We start from the raw sequence: 21,657 nt of genomic DNA, 5'->3' as shown, positions 1-21,657 counted from the left end.
TCTGATTCAAAAAACCGTTTCATTCGTGGGCTAGAGTCTCCTACAATGAAAAGTATTTCTTCTGAATGAGTTCTCCAAGCCAGTCTCCCTCACAGATGTCCTGCCAAGTTTTTCAAAATTTAGATTTTTATAAATAATAATGTTTCACATTATTACATATTAATTAATTGCAATAGTACTTATTATATTTAAAATATAATAATATTAAAATATTATAGTACCCATGGAACAGACAATTAGGTGATAAAGTCTAATTTGGAATTTTATTTGCATACCTTTCTGTTTATCTATTATTCTCTTCTGCTTAGGACTTAGAAAGATAGCTCGTCCAGGGTAGTGGCCATCTTTATTTGACTAAAGGTAGTCTAAACAAACAGTGTTTCAAAACAAATAGTCACTACAGTAAAATGATCTACTTTATCAAACGTCACATAAATAGTACATGCAAGGAGATGCCAGCTAGTAAATGCACTGATGCATTAAAGCTATCAAAGAAAGAAAATAATCCTTATTTTAAAAATATAGTGTGATTTCTGAAACAGATAAACAAAGAAAATCCCCCATATATATATATTTATATATTTAACATATATATATATAAATGAAGGATTCATCTATTCACAGTAAAGTCTGCAGATGACTGGCAACAAAACTGTTTCTTTAGCCTGACCAAAAAAACTACAAGCCAACCTAGAATTTGGCAAATGAGTATGCAGAGCCTGGGGTGAGATCATGATACTTTATTAGGAGCTTAAGAATCTTGGTGTGGTTATTGTTTTAATTCCCTGGAAGGAAACAATTTGTGTGGTTATTCTAGCTCAGGGCAAAGACTATCTGTTGTGTTGCTCTTTATATGTTCTCAGTCAGTAGGTTTGTTGAGAGTAATCTTTTCTCAAATTACCTAGAAACATCTGAGTTGAAGTAAAACGTTCCACAAGAATCTTGAAACACTAAGATTTCTTTTTAAATAGAACTTATTAAAGACAATGATAGGCATTATTGGTACTGTATTTATAAATAATAAAAATTGGCTCATTCTGTATCAAAGTCAATCAGTGCTAGGTATAATCAGTGGAACTAGTTATTTTAAGTCAAGCATGACAGCTTTACAATTGCAATATGTAGCTAGTTTAAATTAATGCTGTCCTAAAAGGAAACGTGAATTCTACAAATCAGTAGTGAAGAATCTAACTGCTGGTAGATATCAATTCAACTAAAACATACACATTTTCAGTAGCTAAAATTTATTGTTTCTGCCCTTCAAGTTTCAACATAATTTTTAAATACCTGGAAAATCTCTGTTAACAGTTTTAATAAAAGTGCTACTTGCTATTTATCTTCTAAAATACTCTCCTTGGAATGTTCTTGAGTTTAATCATTTTCTGTGTATAGCAAGTCTGCCATCTAGTGCTTTATGGCCACCTCTAGAAGATATTTTATTTCAGGCTTTTTTTTTTAATTATTTTTTAATAAAGGATATCATGCTCTAAGTTCGTGAATGCATATACATGCATGTGCATATACACACACACTGCTTAAAAATCACATTTTGTCTTGCTGACAGGTTGCATTACATGTTTCAACAGCTACTCAGGTCTATTTGTATCTGTAGTGTACAGCCATCTTATAATTGTGCTCACTGACTGTGAGAGCTACTCACAGACTAAGAGCAACCAGAGCTAAGTGTCATTCCAGATCTACCACCCACCTACCCCTAGAACAATTCTCTTCAGATGCTGCTTATGTCTGTGCTGTCAATCAACTCTTCTATGAAGATGACGACCTAGTTTTCGACCCCTTCATTGTGCCAGATTATGGCAAAGCAGGTTGATCACATAGAAAATTTGGTATAGCATTTAAAAAGGTTTCTTTCAACAGTTTTGTTCCCTCACCTCCTTTTTTTTAAATTACATTACAAATACCATAATTTTGTAACTGCTACTGAAAATTGTCCTATATTAGAACTTTGACTATAAAGTCAGAAAAAAAAATAAAGAAAAATAAGCAGATTCAAATAGTAATGACTGGGTCTGAAATGTATTTTGACAACATAAACAAGGATGTGTTATATTACCCTTTTGGCTTGAGACATTATCGAACTGAAGTTTCTAAAAAGTAATTAGAGGTAAAATGCTGCAATAAATTACTTACTTTTAAAATCTATTCTCTATATCAAAGCATCTTTCTAGTTAGCACTATCACAAAAAAAAAAGTCAGGAAAAATATAAACACCTCTAAAGGAATACCAGCGCTTTTACTCCAAAGTCCAGATATCAAAAAGTAATTAAGGCTTGTCTTCATTTTTTATCAAGTGACATGAATTTTAAATGAATGGACGTTTTGGATATGAGAAGACATATAAGGGATATAAGAAACAAGAGTTTGTTTTTGTTTTAGGTACCCCTCACTTTGTGTAACAATGTCACTTAAAAGATTCAAAATTAAAATTCTATTTCATAAAAGAGTAGGAATAATGGTAAGGACCAGCACCTTTCTTTATTTTGCCCTTTTTGAAGCCCTGAGGTATCAGCAGTAATGGGGCTACTGCAGCTCCAGGACTGCAACAGAATCCTTACAAGGTTCTACAGCCAGAAGCAAAATTCCCTTCTTCCTCCTCAGCTCCCTACACAGATACCAGATTTTATCTTAAGAGCTTTCTCTGAATACACACTTCATGCTTCCTCACCAATTTCAGATATGAAAGTATCATTCCTCATCTTGGTAAGTTGCTGGTATACTGAGAGAATTGCATATTGCTATCCTTTCTGTATGTACCTCAAGGAAGCAAGCAATAGTGTTATAAACTATAATTATTTTATTGCTGAGAGCATGGAATTGCACAGTAAAGCCTTAAACCTATTATTTAGATTGCTCCCCCAAAAATTGTTACAAAATATTTAGTAGCTCACATACAATCATATTTTTCCTGCAGTGTACTTTAAGTAAAATAACATTAAAATAAAATAGTAATAATTAAATTTAAAATATCCAAAGATTTTTTAAAAATATATAAGTATTGTTTTCTCGCTAGTTATTATGTTGGATTTTTTAGTGATGACCATGTGAGAACTCTGCAATGTTTTCTCTGGCTTTCTATTTACTCCCTTCACTTCCACTAGGCTGACAAGGAAAGCTCGGTGGTGCCAAGGCTCTGCAGTAGAACTGAGCCTTAAGGCTCCTGCAGATGGGCCTACCACCTTCCTTTTTTATATGCTGCAACCCAGAACATTTGCAATGGTGGCTGCTGATTTACTGTGTGAAGGCTTCCACAAATGGCATTTCATAAAACACAGAGCTGAGAGGAAGATTAGAAAGAGTTGTGGAGGAAAACACAAAGAAGCTAGGTAAACAGTTGAAATTTGTACATTCTTTCAGACTCTTTTATGGATAGATATTAATGCTTGCTCTTTTTCCAAAGGCTTTAAATCCAACAAATCTCCAAAGACAAATATTCTGGTGAAGATGGGGGGGGGGGGGAGGGGGGGGGGATCAATAAATAGGTTTTAATTTTACATAAATCCGTGAATTATTTGGCCCACTGCTTTTTTAAATTTTCTTCATAAGTGACCCATCCCCTCCTGACCTATATTCATTACTGGATTCTCTTTCTCAAAGGTCATGTTCTAATCTCTAACGAAGCTAAAAACTGCTCTGTAGTGCAGTAAACACTATGATATTACTCTGGATACATAATGCACCTCTGAATGCAAAATGCAAGTTGCTTTTTCTTTGAGTTTACAGTCATAGAATCACAAAATATCTGCCTAGCCCAAGGATGAAACAACAGATTCATCAAAATTGTTAAGTTACTGTTATTTTACTGAAAGGCAACGACACTGTTGGATATTGCTGAATGTATGAGTTTCATGCTCTATGAAGTGTCCTGCCCTGTAACTCACCACTGCTGCCTGTTTCAAAAGAGCAATCCATCTGCAGAAGTGGAGGAGCTACTAGTTCCCACTTTTCATTGCTGATGGTAGTAGCCAGAAGTTATTAAATGAACTAAACATGTTTTAAAGGGTAAAAGGGAAAAATAACAAAGATAGCTGTGTACGTTTTTCAACTACTTTTTCTTGGCTGGCTACTCAAATGGTCTTAGCTAGGAATTGTCAATGGCATACGCAACTCTTGGGAGCTCAGCTCAGCACTGCCTGAACCACAGAAAATGCTTCTGCTCACATTCTTCCTGGGGAGAACTTTATGGACAAATGGACAAAAGGAAGAGAGGAATTGCTTCTGCACACCTAGTGGTAAGTGACTCATCTGGAAATTCTGACAACCAAGCCGGTGAATAATGCAATTTACACTCTCAGTACTGATTTGTTGTAAGCTTTAATGCCTGCGCACAGAGTAGTATCAGAAACAGTTGTAGTTTTTTACTTCAAATGTAGCATTGGAACTGTGACACTCCAACTAATGTACATATAACAGAAATTTTGGAAAGTTTTCAGCCATAGCAATGTGGTTTTCTAAAAGAGGTTTATGCAGGAGAGTATAATATCCTTTCAAAACTAGTGATTGTTAGCAAGCCTATAATCCACCGTCTACATAACATATCATGAATTATGTAGTTAAACTCTCATTTTCTCTGGAGCACTGGTTTAATTATTTATCCATTTATGATTTAACGCATTGTGCCTGAATACAACCCAGGTCAAAATCACAAAAGTGGCATTCATCCCAGGAATTCTTCACAATCGGTCTAAAACCATCTGGTTCTGCTGCATGTTTCTTTGCACCCAGGAGCACTGGTTCTGACAGCAGCATATTTCTAATGCTGACATGCGAAGAACTAATCCACCAATTTGGATGCACACTTTGCTATCTAGGTGTCACTGTTATACATCACAATGGCTCAGATACCAAAGAACAACAACAACAAATACATATCCATCATGACAAAATCTTATATTTATGGTTTGTGTACATGCATAAGTCAGCTGAACAACCATCTCTGGCCTCCACTCAAAATTCATTTATATGGATTGAATCAGCTTGTGATCATGCACAGAAAGATTGGCTTCTAATAAAAAGGCCTGGAGATACAGAGCCTCCCTCCTAGAAACACAGAGGCACAATCCAGAAGCATACCTGTTCTCAACCTACAAGAATATTCACAAAGGAAAACAGAACTGTGATTTTTAAATTCATGAAACTCTTTCTTTTGTACTTATATTCTCCTTTTTATTATTTATAAGGAATCTTTGATCAGGTTTTCTCGGATATTTCTAAACAACGGCATACCAAACATTCCTGGCCCAGGAAATCCTTCCTCTTATGAGCTTCCTGAGCGGCAAATTGCAGGATGTAAAGAGGGAGGGATACATCACTGTATGGTTGCCCGTTTGCTATACTCTTCCCGAGACATTTGTATTCAGCCATTACTGACAACGTGGTAATAGAATAGATAGTCCATCATATAGCTGCTCATACATTCTCTTATACATTCAGTACTTTTCTAATTCTTGTATCTATGGGTGAGGTTTGTTCTCATCCTCATACTCTGAGAAATTTGTTTTCTCTGTTGTGCTTTTTCAGTCATGCAAAGAAGTCATGAAGAATGAAATTAATTTTATTAGAAGCAATGGACTGCAATTTTCTCACAATCTGGATAATATAGCATTGAAGGCTCTGCCTATTATGAATGTGCTACTCTACTTTTATTAAGTTTTGATAATTCAAACGAAGTAGGAAAACTACTTATGGCCAGTGTTGCCAAGTTTCAAAATGCCATATTAGAATGAAATCTGATGTTTAATAAGCTGATCCTGTCACCCATAGGATTTGGTGACATTGCTGCTCTGTTTAGCTTTTTGTTATAGTATTTGTATTTAGACTAAGCCTCTACAGTGCTTCAACACGCTATCTAAATCTCATTTCTTTCATAACTCTTGTTCTTTTTGATAATGCTGGGTCTGTCTGTAAATTTTCCTGTTCTCATTAGTGCTCAGATAACTTCTACAATCTCAGCATTATCTGTGCACAGCAGTAATATTTTGCTTGCTCTCCTACATCATTATTAGAAGGAACAAATAAGAAAGGAATTAAAACAATCTGTGCTATCCCACTGGCTAACTATTAAGTTCAGACTTTACTAAGTTAAACAACCTACTGGTGTTAATACTAGATCAATACCAGTTGCATTCCCCTTCCTAGGCTTGAAAACAGTGATGACAGGCAAGAGGGAAGACAGGACTAGGCAAGAGACAGGCAAAGTAGGCAGAGAGCAAAAGATGGAGACAGCTCAATTACCTACAGGGCAGAAGGTATTCACAATATCACAAGTTGCAGAAAGTTTCTCTAAGGGAACAAGTGTTCTCAATCCTGCTGTTAAGAGAAATTGAGGTCATCCCATAACATACAAAAGTTAGCCATACACTCAGGACTGAATTCTAAGGTTTGAACTTGGAAAAACATTCCAATTCAGGATAGCATTTGCACAAGTCAGTAAAGTAAAATTTAAGCACATAAAACATAGCCACTTTGAAGACTGCTAAACTCAAGCATGTGACTAAAAACTTTCCTGAAGATCCCAACCACTACAGCAAATTCTTAGCTGTATTCCTATTTCAGTACCATTCACTGATCTTGACACTAAATGGTAGAAACAAATTTGCCTACAAGTTTTGTTTCTCATAAACTTATGCTGCTGATACACTATTTTCTGTTCATTTGTTTTTCTTCAGTATTTTCCTTCCTCCTGAGCAACAAGTATTCCTATAATGTAGAAAATAAGAATATTCTTCACTTCAAGGAGAAGAAAAAGGGCAGTGGAGGTATTTAAATAGAAAGTTCCTACAGAGTAGTGAAATAAGCTTAGAAAAATATTATCCAAATGTGTATCTTCTACAAAAGCAAAACATTTCCTTACACAAATTACAGTCCATGGTAAAGTCATACCTTAAAATACTTCTACATATAAGAAATCAAAGCATCACTTTATGACACATATATATTTAACACATAATTTAGCAGGTAATGTATGGTGCCAATAAGCAATTGTCACTGAAATCTTAGGTCAGTCAGTTATCCATAAATTAAAAAATTATTTCCCATTATGATGCATTAACCACTACATGTAAGAAACAGAATTCTATTATTTTAAATTCGTTCAGGCTCCTTCTTACCTCCAGATAAAATAACCCTGAAAATAGTTTATACATTAAATTTTAAATAACTGAAAGTATTAGAAGATTTATCATTCCAGAACAACAGGATCTTAAAAATATTTTGAAATCTGACAGAAGAAAAATAATGGTAGTAAGCTAAAGGTGAAAGGCTATCTTGAATATAGTACAATTTGTCTCCAATATGATTTATAGACCCAACCTGCAACATGATAGCAAAAATAAGGTTTTTCTTGGAGGTGCCTGAGGTCTACAAATCTCATTACTGTCATTTCTTTTCCATCTCTTAAATTTAATAGCATTTATTTTTAAAAGACTAAACAAATGTTGATGCACATATCTAAAATAGTCTCTATAGCACTCTCTTCATTCTACAAACTTCTCATGTACTTATTACCCATCTTTGAATTTATACCATTTATAAAACAAATATCTAATCCCATAAATACTGAAGTTTCTGTTTTGAAGTAATAAAAATGTATTATGGAGACAAACAACAAGTGGACTTACTTTATTATTATTATTACTATTAACAGCATCTTCAGAACAGTTTTAGGAGTATTTTCAATCACGTCTACTTTACGTAAACTGTCAATAATGAAGGCACTACGTTGGAAATAAAATATTTAAAAATGAACTTCCATTTGGAAGTGTTACACTTTAACTTGTCTGTGATTAAAATAGCAAAAATTTTAAATAACTGACAAGAGGAACACTTAAGGCCTAGGGATATGCCAACATCTGTAATGATGTATACTTCAATTTTGTTCTGTAAAACATATCTGGTAGATGCAAACCATTTAAGGTAGATAGAAGTAGTAGTAAAGAAAAAAAATCAATTATTAGGCAAATGATGCCTTAGAAAGATTCTAAAACAAAACTTTCTAAAGGGATGCTACACATATATTCAGAGATACATCTTTATGCAAATTTAGGTTGGAGGTAGAGATGGTGTTAAGAAATAATAGATAAATTGATCCAGTCATCTAACATTCAGCAGGTATGTGCAAAAGTCACAGGAGATAAAAACAGTGTTCTCCAGCAACACACATTTTTTTAATGATGATTAAAATTCTTATTTAACATTGATATTGGCACAGCAAAATTGGCACAGCTCTCGAAGGGATTTCTGCACATGGGTAATAAGCATTCCCATCCCTTCAGGTCTTTCATTAAGACTATCAGAAATGTAATGCTTCAGAAGTTAATTTGCCTGAGGCATCTCTTCTACAACTAAAAGAACATGGAGACAACACACATGCTCTACCGTTTTATGATACTCTGGAGAGCAGCTGTGCGTCATGTCCCTAGGAGGCATACCAGCTAAGCCATTCACATTGTCCCCAGGAAATGCTCTGCTTTGCCTATTTGCATTCCCCCATCACAAATTCTGTCTTTTAAACAATGACACAATTATATGTTCATTTTGTTCACATACAGAAATATAATGCTTGTTCACTGCCTCTAACCTAGGAGTAAGGATTCAACTTTCTGTAGACTTTAATTTGCTTTCTCTTGGACAAAGTAATAACCAGAAAAGCCCAGTGGGACGTTTTACTTTTCAAACTATCAACATGCCCTAACTTCAAAAAATCCCAAGTAAAATATTTAGTTTTTCAGAGGTAATGAAATTGTCACACAATGTGTAAACAGCATTTAAGCACTAAACATTAAAAATATAAGTACTCACAGTAACATGTTCCCCTAAGCGGATTTCCAAGATACCTATTTTCAGAGTCACAGCTGCAGGGGGGAAAAGACAAAACCAAACATTCCCATTAAACACAGCATAGTTTTAACACAAATGCAGCTAAAATATTTATTCCAAATATCTTGACTTTGATTACTAGCAGTGCAAGCACAGGGAAATAAAGGTATTTGATATAGTTCTTAATCAGGGTGTGCTACTATCTGGAAGCACCTCTCTCTCCTTTCAAAAGAAACCCGGAGTGACGGCTCTTGAATAAAGCACTGCAGTCATGCTTAAAATGGATGCCTACTGCAGGACTCACCTCAGGTGGTATGTCTCCACTAATGAATAAAGGGGAGCCAGGCAGGGAGGCTGAGCACGGGATCTCTAATTATCTGTGCTGCCTCAGGGATTGCTCACCCCCTGGCTGGTTTTGATCCCTCCACTGGCTTTCTCCAAGATAGCTGAGTCAGGGGGATCATTCACTTCAGAAACCGTTCCCAAATACATCTCCCTCTAACATACACAGTCCTGAAACTCCACCAGAGCAGGCTTTGCACCTGACACCTTCCACACATGCTCATGCTATTCCTTCAAAATACCCATAAGCATTAAATAATGACTACATTTTCACAGAATTACAGAGAACCTAGACATGCTCCAAAGCTATGCAGACAGCTCTAGATAGGCTAGTCCTAAGCTACTTGGCTGTAACTAGTCCATGACAACTGTTTCTGAGGCCAGAAATTGAAGCTGGGTATTTAGCACCATAAGCACAGAGGTGTCTCAGCTACTCAGCTTCTCTGAATTTCAGAGGCAGTTACTTCTTGTCATTGACCAGGACAGGGCATCAGGTGAAATTTAGGCTGAATACAGCGTACTGTATTCAGATTGGTGCTGCTGCAAAACATATACATAAAAAAAAATGGAAAAATATCTTTCTTATAAATAAAGATACATGGTTGTATTCAGAGACACAGAATATCCTACAGAATATCATAGTGATCAAATTAAGTTACATAACATTTCACTAAAAACACCACATATGTTAATACAAAATGATTACCCTGCTCTTGGCTTTCTTGGTTATTTCACAGAAGTCTCCAGCAAGATTATAATTTTCTATTAAATATACAGGATGGTTCATAAAACAAAGAGAAAACTTATCACTGCCTATTAAATTCCATAGAAATATTTTCCCACAGGAAATCTGGCTCAGTTAATACCTTGGAGTACTTTTTCATTACTTTGCTCTCTTAGAGAAACTGAAATTGCAAGGATATTTTTGTTGGTTTTTTTGTTATATTATTTGTGAGTAATATTAAAAAACTTTCTCACTTAGATGTCATATCAGCTAACCAGTTGCAAACTGTAGAATAATATTTTCCTTCCTGTTGCTCTCTTCAATAGTTTTCTAACTGGTGTTTGTTACCGTATTCACTGTTATTTAAAAACAGGTCGAGAACCTCCCTGAATTTTTGTTACAATATCATAATGAAAATAATCAACAGATCAACAGTAGTACTAAAACAAAACCAAAACAGAACACACACACACAAAAAAAAAAAATTTACCTATATTCTGGACTCTGCCCTTGCCCATTCCTATTCTCATGTTGGTGAGAGAGAGAGACCTCTTTGCAGAGTAAGCTACACCGAAATTCACCACCATTACTTTGGCATAGAAAAAAAACCTTTTCCCTAAACTCCAAGAAACCAAAAAGGCATATGCTTTAATTTTAGGACAAAACTTATGGTCTTGTCCACAAGAAACCTACAGTCCTTTCCAGAGTATTTGGAAAGTGGGACTGATGCAGAAATCTCTCTTGCATGTACTTACAAAGGAGATGATAGAACTATCTCAAGTAATAGCATGGGGTCTGCCTGATGAACTTTTTCCAAAGATTACAAAATACTAAATTCTTTAAACAGACTAGACTCATATATATTTGTCTGAAAGTGCCATTAGGTTGGCAATTTCGAAAGAAATAATTAAGGGAAAAAGATCTTTTTTAATGAAGATTTTAAAAGAATATATTTTTCTTTCATTGTATGCATGATTTTTTCCATTTTACCTATTACACAAAAAAGACAGTATATCATGTAACAAATTATAGAGATTATTGTAACAGGAAGTTTTTATTTATTTTTTTTACCCCTCCAAATTGCTTCAAAGGCAGAAGTAGAATATTATAAGACAAGCAGTATTCAGAATATATATTGCTGTTGGTTTTTTTTTTTTTTAAACACCAGAATACCAAAAAAAATCACATAAACAACTGTGTATTCAGAGTCTGAAAAAAAGGGAAAAAAGATCTTAGCTTGCTACTTGCTGATCATATCACTACGTAATGTATTACATGGAAGAACAGTGTCCGACCACCTGTAGCAATATACCATCGAGGGACATTAACAACTTTCCATCATGGGCCAGAAAACAAACTCTGCTATGAACGCTTGCTGGCCACAACACTCACTTGTGCTAACTTGTCCCAGGATCTGAAAGAAGCTTAATTTGTTCCCAGAATGGGACTTTTCTTTCCTTTTTTCCTTCTTTTTCTTGAAAATGTCTATAGAAAAGAAAGCTATTTCCATACAGCTTCCCTTCACCACTCAGCTACCTTTCTAATCAGACGACAAGCCCAAGGATTTCCAGCATCACGCACATATCTTTCTATTTACATTACAGAAAAAAAAAAAAAAAACCAACCACCAGAGAATACATAAAATCCATGAAAATCAACCACAGGTTTCACTACTCAAACAAACACACAAAAGAATGCTTAATACGAGAATTGTTAGGTATGTAACATTTTTGCAATATAAGCATATTCATAAATATTCAAACACCAATAATTATTACTTTCCTGTCAATTTTGGTAGCGACCTTCAAGAATCTTGAGGGCAATATTGAAAATAATTTTACATCTAGCCATGATGATATGATAAAATAGGCATAATAAAAAAATGAATTACACCACAGTGAAGTATTTTGATATATTTTCATATACATTGTACTTTCTGTATTGGGTATGTTGCAAAATTCGCTGTACTTAAGGAGTTAGTGATCTTAGGCAAGCCATGCCTGGTCAACTGTCTTGTGGAGCCTGCACATAAGCATGAGCAAGTGCACACAGTATGGGAGGGAGAAGGAACCTCTCTGTGGGCAGGACCTGTTCAGCATGCCAAGGAAAATGCATCCAGAGATCATCCAGTGCTGCCTGAACCTGGAGTTCTCAGTATCTGAAGGGATTTAAATTTACTATTTGTATTCCCCCTCTTTTTCTATCTTATTAAAACATCTACTTTGTTATGCTATTTGTTGTCTCTCCTTTCTTATTGAAATACAGAGGAAAAAAAAAAAAAACTTGCATCACCTCTCTTACACTCTCCCTCTGTCCCCTGGTGCAAAACACTTTCATAATGTATATTAGCAGTAGCATGAGGCAGAGTTCTTACTAATTAAGGACGTCAACTTTAATACAAAATAGAACTATTCAAAAGATACTACGAAAACATTTAGTTTTCACTACAGTAAAAAGATGAAACTAATAGGTTTAGGAATACATCTAAAACCATACATGTGAGTATATGTAGTAGGTTCTGACTAAATTTAGCTTTGTCTTTAAATCCTACCCTGCTTCATTAAGCACATGCATTGCTCTGCATTAGTCACTAATTAAGGTTCCAATTACAACATTTTCTATTTGCTGATTTTTTTCTTTATAAGCTTCCCTCATTGTAGAAATTTTTGTACATTTTCCAAAAGACAGTTACAGATTTGACCATATCTGAAGCGTAATATATGCCTCATATCTGTGCATTGGGAGTTATGCTGGCTGTTTTATGTGCCATAGGGCTATGGTCATTTGCTTTAAGTGGTAATAATGAATGAGCAGTTCCACTCCGGCACACCTCCAGAGACACAGCTCCCATTTACAAGGACAAATGGAGGAATGCTCCTACCAGGTTAGATACAAGTTCTATGGTTTATTCCAGTATGAAGGTATTCATCGAGCTCACTGACCTTCTCATGGCCTGCTATAAACAGTTATCCTCCAACCTCTCCCTCAATTATCCTTTCAAAACTAAACCACTTTCTTCTCCACTCCCAGTACTTCCTGGGAGTTCGAAACAGAAATCAGCATTAAATTGGTAATGTATAGGCAAAGTTAACTGTTTATGCATTTGTCCAGAACTTTTTGACATTCTTTTCAAATACCATAAATGTCTCCAAGAGCACGTGTACATTAAGACTCACATATTTTAATTTATGTTAACGGATGAAAGGCCTTTTTTGTAAGAGTACATTTACAAATGATCCTGTGTTCGAGCTTCATAATGTATATGATTTTGCACACTATCTCAACATCTTTTTAATTTAAGAAAGCTAAAGAAATGGCAAATATATAAGGTCTACTTTTATTGTGCTTACTGGTATCTCCCTTATTCAAGTACTTTCCATTACTTTATGTAAATAAACGTAACACCAACCTAGATGTGATCTAGACTAAAGATGTGATCATCTGGAGACCTTCTTATAACAATTCACCTAACCTTTGATCATGGAAGGCAGGATTTTCTGCAGTTCTGCTGCCTCAACTAATTGCTAAGCCTTTTCTTTCAATTAAAAGTGAAGCAAAAAAGAAAAGGGGAACGGAAGGAGTAACATGAGTACTGCAGACTCTAACCGCATTTGTTTGTAATGCCAAACTGTCAGGGAAGACAAAAACGTGTCAGATGGGTGTACTAGATTTGCTGGATCCTGTTTTGGCCTAGATATAGGCAACTCTACTATGACAACCCATAACTCATATTGTGTCCCTCTGACTGAGATTTGTGATAGGCAAAAATTGACACAGTATTCTACAGAATCCAGGGAAGAACCATCATATTTCTGACCTTCAGATAGTCATAGACAGGTCTCGGACTGATTTTTCCTGGGTTCTCAGCACTACAACTGGAACAAGTTGCTGAAAAATAAAGACCAAAGGTCCTAGCAAGCTCTTCCAGGGCCCTGACTAGTGGCCCCATATTTTAGAGGAGTTATAATGTCCTCTAGGACTAGTGTTCGTCATCTGCTGTAGTGTTCTGCCATGTTCTAGCTTTTATTTCTCATTCTGCCTCCTGTCTAGCCAGTCGTCTTGTTCCTGCTGTCGTCCTCCATGCAGAATTCCTGCTTCTGATGTACCTGTCCCAGCTCCTGATGGTGAGAACAATCTGTTTTCATTCTACATTCCCAACACCACAGTGGTATGACACCATGATTTTTTTTTTTTAATATTGAAATACTATTCAACATAATTTGGTTACTCGACACACCTTGCAACCAAAAGTTCAGCACTGTTTGTAAAACTAAACTTAGATTACTCTAACCACACACTTTGACATACGGCATCATAGCCAGACTATGAAGCATTACGACATACTACTACATATTACTGCACTTAAATCACATACTTAAAGCCACTAGCTGTAATTGACTGTACTTCATAGCACTTTGGGAGAAATGCCATAGAAACTAGCTATTTTCAGTTCAGGATTGGTGAGCCCTGAATTAAAGCACCAACAATGGCCTTGGGATATTAATGGTCTTGGGATATTAAGCAGTCCAGAACAGTGAGCGAGTGATACCTGCAGTCCTGACTCACATTTTTACAAGAGAACAAAATTCCCAGGTCTTGAGCTAGGCCTGCTTGGTTTCAATAGCTTTTATACAAAACTACCAAGGAATTGCCACATCTTCCAACAATGAAACTTCCTAGGTCTGCAATGGTTAGACACTTGATCAGTGAATGTGAGTGATCCAACAGCCAGCAGAACTTTGCTACACCAGAAAACCACCTGTTTCATGTATTGGAAGTTCAAATACATTTAAAAGATTCAGAAGCAGCATTATTCTTCCACTAAAGTGCTAAGATTCAAATATAATAATTGAATTTTGATGATATATTTACTGAAAAATGTATTGTATGTCAAATTAATGTGCTTTGTCATTTGCAAGTGCGTATAATGATGTCTTGAAACAATGTTTTTTCTATAGATTAATTTGTCTCTTCTTCATATAATTCATGAAAAAAGGCCTAGGCCAGTAATATATATATTTAATCTAGGCTGATCTCACCAGGAGAAAAAAAAATATATATATATATAAAAATATATATATATATAAATATATAAAATATATATAAATATATATAAATATATAAAAATATATATATATTCTAGCTTCATAAGCAGATTTTCCACTTCCAAATTTCCCTCATTGTATTCAAATCCATTTTCTCCAGAAGATCAAAAATAAATAGTGTTACAAGGTTTTTGTATATTCCTTGAAGTAATGATATTTCAATCATAAAAGGCATTGCGCTACAGGAGAAAACCAACTTTAAAACAGGTGAAAAACTTATCACATAATTAACTAATTATATGTAATTAACATAATTAAATGATTTTTTTATGAGATCAAATATGATTTTCTAACAAACTTAAGATTATATTTACATCTCTTCCCCTGTACAGGAATTATGTGAACTACAGTCATCATTTGGAACTACCTGGACACAAAAATAAAATAAAATAAAAGTATATATTTTAGTGAACCTTTATGAATTAGAAACAAAATGGATTTCATGAGGCCAGTGATTTGTTACTACTTACTCTGAACCAGAAAACCTTGTGTCCACGGCCTTATCCTATGCTACTGGCACTCTTTGCAAATGTCCATGTTTCTGGCAGCGATGCACACAAACTTTTATGGATGTAAAAGGGTGAATTTGGAAGAGCAGACCTCCCTCCTATCAGAAACTGTTCTTTCAAAGTAGAGAACAAGAAATTTGGACATTTCTTCTTTTGCATTTTAAAAGAGTTAAGAGAAAATTCTCATCCTAAAGATAAAGTTGAATAACTAAAATCTAATCCAATATCTACACTTTTAGGTGAACATGATTGGAAAACTTTAACTGAATAAAGTATACTATAAGTATACTATATATGTATACTTTATATATTTATATACTTTAATATACTTTATACTAAAGTATATAACAAAGATTTTCTTAAAAAAAATCTATTTTTTCAAGAATAAGCCTTTACAATGGTCTTGATTCACTTGTATATGAGGAACTATGCATAGGAACCAGTTGTTTGATTACATAAAAATGGTGACACACAACATGGAGAAGACTGAGGTACTGAACACCTTCCTCATTCAGCAAATTGCTTTCAAGATTTTGGGGAAGTATCTAGAGTAGAACTTGGTAAGTATCTGCAGTCATGAACTGTAGATCTAATACTTCTTTTGGGGTGGTATGGGCGTGTATGTGTGTTGGGAAGCAGAATGGGGAGAGGCTGAAATGCCTGTCATAGAAAATTTCCTTCTGGCAGGCCCTTCAATCACATTGTCTCTGGAGCCCAGAGAGAAGCACAGCTCAGCTTCTCTGATTGTCAGTCACATTCCAGGTTGCAAGCATCCCGAAAATTTGCTAGCACATGACTTTATAGGGAAACATTGTCCCTAAAGTAAACAGGGGTGTCTCAGCTTTAAGTATTGGCTAGAATTTGTAAGATGCACTAAAATATATACTCCTTGAACTAGACATGCTTGAAAAATGATACAGCAAAGAAAAAGACTGTAATTAATTACAAAACTAAGAAATCTAAGATACAGAAATGTCAGAGACTAGACCTGTTCTCAGCATACTTTTTCTAGTTTAAAATGGTCTTCTGGTATATGACAATATTTTACACATTTCAGTATTTTTATATTACATCACAACAATAACGATTTATTACAGAAAAACCTTATTACATTTACTATCTAAAGATAGTCTACCTTTCTTCATAGCTGCAAAAAGTCAAATATTAATAATAGCAATGACAAATTCAGAATTTAAATAGTTTTTTTCTAAAACACCTCTCACCAATGTACATTTGAATAATTACAAAAGGGACACAAAGCTAAGAAAAAAGAAAAAAACACAATAAAAACAAGAGATTTTTGAAACAAGACGTGAGAAAAGACTCTTGCAAGGTTTTGCATCTTCAGATGTCAGCAAACTTGAACTATTAAAACTATGCAATTCTATAGAATTACCTATTAAAACTACTCTCCCCTGCAATGACTAATCTCAGAGAATATGCTTGCAACTACTCAATGGGTGAAAGTCTTTTGACTTCCCATAGCTTTTTGATACCATGGCTTTCAGTCTGTCCCAAACCCACTTTGCACTACAGGAATCTAAATTCCCTTTTATTTGAAGAAACATACATAGGAAAAGACTGTTTGATTACATAGAAATGGTCACACAGGACAAAGAAAATGCTGAGGTACTGAATGCCTTCTTCATTCAGAAGATTGCTTTAAAGATTTTTGGTTTATTTTGGGGAATGAAAACACTATTTATGTACGTGATGATGCTGCACGTACACTATAATTTCTAGAAGACATCTAGAGATGCAAGTTACTTTCTCTCTTCCCACTTCAAATTTTATAAGGTAATTTTGAACATTTTCTTGTCGTGTAAGTCTATGATTTATCTCAATATGGCAATTAATACTTTTCAAAAACTGCCTAAGACAATAATGATGATTCAGAAGCAAAGAGCACTGCCAATTTCAAGTAGAGAGTGGCTGCTCATGCATGCCCAAATGTTTTTTATATAAGGAGTTATTTCAATGGTCCTTGTGTGCCCCATCCAACTTGGAATATTCTATGATTCTATACTATATCAAATTTTAGAAAATGGTTATGTTATCCAAGTTATTTCTCTACCTGTAACAACAATTTACACAATGTTAATGGCTTCTTATAGTATGAATGTGAAGAATAAATGTTACAGAAATTTACGTGTATTACACAGCGCAGCTAGGAAGCTATCATTCTTCCTGTTAGGAGGCCAAAACTCAGTTTGTTACATGATGTTTCCAAATCATACTTTCAATGTTCTAGGTGGCTATGGAGTTTCTGACTTGTTATTCCGTAAGTATGTTCATAATTAATCATACTTATCATATTTGTTTCCTCCTTGTACCTTCTCCTTGAACAAAATCAAATGATGAGACATCAGAAACACTGTGAGTGATCCGCAGCAGGATGATCATTTAAAACTAAGTATGGAGATATGGCAGTTTCCAAACTCCTAGCTCCTTCCTGTTCTTCTGGCCTTTAAAACCACATATTGTTGTCCTTTGGACTATTTCAATATCTATAAGTCTACCCCATATGTTGTTCTGACAATTTCTTTTCCTGCCTAGTGTTAATCTTCCTGTCACTTTTTCTTTACTCTCCCACTCAATACGTGGGAAAGTCCATGAAATTCATGTCTTATGCCTACTATTGTTCTGCCATAACCACATCTCTTTTCCTTTCAAGTCCTTTGTAATATCTAAGATATCAACCCCATCTACCCTGCACCATCTTTTATTTGACTTTATTAAAAAAAAGATACCAATCCAAAAGATACAGAAATATCTATTAAGAATAGAACACACAGAAGTGTATGGGTGGTTGGAGAAAGTATGAAGATCAATACACATGTTCGCTTTCCTCTGGTCCCCTTCCTATGAATAGCCCTGATCTCCATTAGCCCATTATAGTCCAGAATCTTGTAAATTTCCTGGAGCAGAGATGACACTGATGCTCCTTTATGAAGTGCCAAATAAGCGGAAATAAATGTTATTGTCTATGTTGCAACAAAAACAGTATGTCTTCCAATACTTCCAGTCTTGTCTGGCTCTACTAAAAATGCTATCTTCCCTTTAAGAAGAGAAGTTAAAATAAATAGCTGTAAAAATGAAAGAAAAGTTGACTAAAAATCATATTATAGCTTCATGGCAGGTTACTGCAAAGTATTTTATAACAGGAATCCTTGTCTGTCAGTCTTGAACATAGTTCAAACTCTGTTTATGTTGCTTTTGATGGGCAGGCTGCAGAGAACTACCATGAACAACAATGCTTTCTCCTGTACAAGTACAGTGAAGAACAACGTCTTTGAATCTGTAAGTAATCCAAATGACTTTCCAAATGGCAATTCACGTAATAAAGCACTTTTCAAAACAATTGGGCACAAAATCTCACCCTAAACAATGACAGAATGAGAAGGAAAGAAAAGTGTTAGCTACAACAAGAGATCTGGTGACTAACTTGCAATGGATGAGAAAATTCTTGCACCCCAGCTGGGAGTAAGTGAGAAGATAAAAAGACTTCTCAAAGAGCAATTTTATCATCCTAGACTGCATCTCAAAGATTCGGTCCCTCTACAAAGAGGCTATAGGACAGCAGCTGTGGTTGGATTTACAACTAATAAGTCATCTCCCATGTTTTGCAAACATCACACTAGATGCTTAAGAAAAATGATTATTCTATGGCTAGAATTACCTGAGATGTGTATATTTCAGTAGGAACAATCAGGTACTTTATAGAAAATAAGGTGCTTTCTTTACTTCCTGTTTGTCACAAATTTCCTGTCCAAATATTTTTATAATTAATATGCTTCAAAGTATTCCAAAACTTTGTACCTTTCTAACAGCTGATGAAAAATAAAGTCTGCCTACCTAAACTGCCATAATACAGTCCTAAGCAAATAACCTGGACAGCTGAAACATGTTACTTCCATAGGGCCATGCTAAACAAAACACTTTCACAGCTGAAAAATTTGATAGCTGTTTATGATTTATTATGTTCTAACTAAATACCTTAGTAAAATTACCACTCTTACGATCTAAGATTAACTAGTTATAAAACCAACCACTTGTCTCTGTGTGATATGAAATTAAAAAAAAAAGGGGGGGGGGCGGGGAAGGAAAACTGCTGTAACAAAATGCTTTAGTGCATCCCTGGAACTGATGAATGTGGTAGATTAAAGGGGGGAAAAAAATCAGGATTACAGAGTACTGAAATTTACTGAAACGGGGACCTTTTTTTGACGTCAGAGGCAAATAAAGACAACCCAGGAGGCATCCAAAAATCCTGTTTGGTAATCCAAACATACAGTAGAGCTGGGATATTACTGATGCAGAGATTGTGTGGGAACAGTTAAGGCCTAATCCCTTCACAAATCTCTATTTCACCAGCCTTGAGCATTTCTATTTTCTATCCATCATTTTCTGACTGTCTGTTGGGTTTGCTTCTTAACTCAAGCCTGCATAGGATAATAGGCTACAATTACATTAACCGCCTTTCATCTCAGTTTGAATTAAATTTGTTCTGCATGCCAGCACGAAAATTCGTCCCAAGTCATTTTGCTAAAGTCAAAGAATAATAAACTGCCTCAGTCCAATAATATGGCCAATGGTTTTAATATTATAAAATATTTAGATTTTTTTTCCCTGAGAGATAAGATCAAAATCAGTACCTAGGAGAAAAAGTTTCAGTTACAATATTTGCCAGAAATATATAAACATATAGGTATATATATTCTCCTGTTTTCAGATCATGTTTCCAGTTTATGCAAAAGTAATCATAGAATCATTAAGGTTGGAAAAGACCTCTCAGATTATCTAGTCTAACCTTTAATGTTATAATTTGCAATATTACACACAAGTCAGAAATGCAAAATATTTGAACATCACTTGAAACAATTCTGATGACTGAAATGGTCTATCATGTCAGAGAAACAAAGTACTTATCACATTTTCCATAAATAGAAGAGATAAATAATCTGATAGAGCAGTGGAGAAATGTAACTCTGAGGAGGATGCTGTTTTGGTAAGATCAGACTGGAAAAATTCCAGAGAATACACTCTATGATTATTTAATGTTTGCAGAGCATTCTAATGTATTATAGAAAACACTTCAATGTTGGATCAAATTTTAAAATTCTCAAGTCACCATCATAAGACAAGCTTAAAAAGGCATCTTCTGTACTACAATTTTAATCCTTCCATCTTCTTTCTCTCACTCTCCCCCCATCCCCTCCTGGATATTTTTGAAGGAAATGTAAACGAAAACACTGTTATTACAGAATTTTACTTCAAAAGCGGCCTTGGAGAAGAGTCCTAAAGAACAAATCATTTTGAAAATAGCAGAATATTTTATAAGCCATCTTGGATTCACTGATTGAAATAATCTTCTGATGAAGAGTATACTATCAAGAAGAACAAACACACACAGAAGACAAAATGTCAAATTCACATAAAATATTCATAAGAAATATACAGAAAAAATGTAATGAAATATTTTATTTTAAAAACAGAAAGTGCTGTTGTACCCAATCTCCATGGTTTCTGTGACATTTTGAAAAAGTATTTTCCTCCAAACAGGAAACTTTTGTCCACTCAAGTTGATAAATAAGTGGTATGGTCCATTAAAAAAAAAATGTTCTACAGACATAGTAGAAGGAAATTTAGATAATAAGGCTTGGATTCTGGAAAGAAGAAGTGTAATTTTGTATTACATTATGGAATTTTCGTGACTTCTAGCTACGACCGGGATTTACAGAAAAGACTCGTGTAATATGTTGCTTGGTAGGTTTTATGACCGCACGTTAATAGAACGTATTAGACTAATAGTTGGGTGGTACCATTCAATGCTTTTTTTTAATCTGTTTCTAGGCCTGCATTCATTTGGAATAATTTAATTTGAACCTCTAACACCTTTTTTTTTTTTTTTAGCATATAAACCAACATTAGTCACTCTTTCTTTCAGTCATTTTTCCCCAGTAAAAGACCTACTCCTTGCCAAATTCTCACTGTAATTTAAGGTCAGTTTTTAAATGATATCTGTGTTGCAGAAGATTTCAGATGATACAAAAATAGTAATGACAAGAGAGATCCCTAGGTTACAGAAATTAAGTGTCAAAGGTAAAAGCTGAGGACAGGTGTAGATTATATACTGAATCAG

The 21,657-nt window shown here is 34.7% G+C and overlaps 1 protein-coding gene across 23 annotated transcripts in view; it reads right to left on the bottom strand.

The window, feature by feature from the left end:
• Positions 1-21,657, bottom strand: part of ATRNL1 (attractin like 1) — a 519,237-nt gene that overhangs the window by 300,664 nt on the left and 196,916 nt on the right. For 22 of the 23 annotated variants that reach the window (XM_080597609.1, XM_080597608.1, XM_080597595.1 and 19 more), the window contains one exon: positions 8,818-8,870. The exons of the other annotated variant lie outside the window; for it this stretch is intronic. In XM_080597609.1, coding sequence (XP_080453735.1) covers positions 8,818-8,870 — 53 coding nt within the window. The remainder of the gene's footprint in view (positions 1-8,817; positions 8,871-21,657) is intronic. 23 annotated transcript variants of the gene reach the window in all.

This window comes from Anser brachyrhynchus (genome assembly GCF_964034855.1).
Source record: "Anser brachyrhynchus genome assembly, chromosome: 6".
NCBI classification, from domain to species: Eukaryota; Metazoa; Chordata; class Aves; order Anseriformes; family Anatidae; genus Anser; species Anser brachyrhynchus.
The sequence above is the reverse complement of the archived record's forward strand: the minus strand, read 5'-3'. Positions and strand labels throughout refer to the sequence as shown.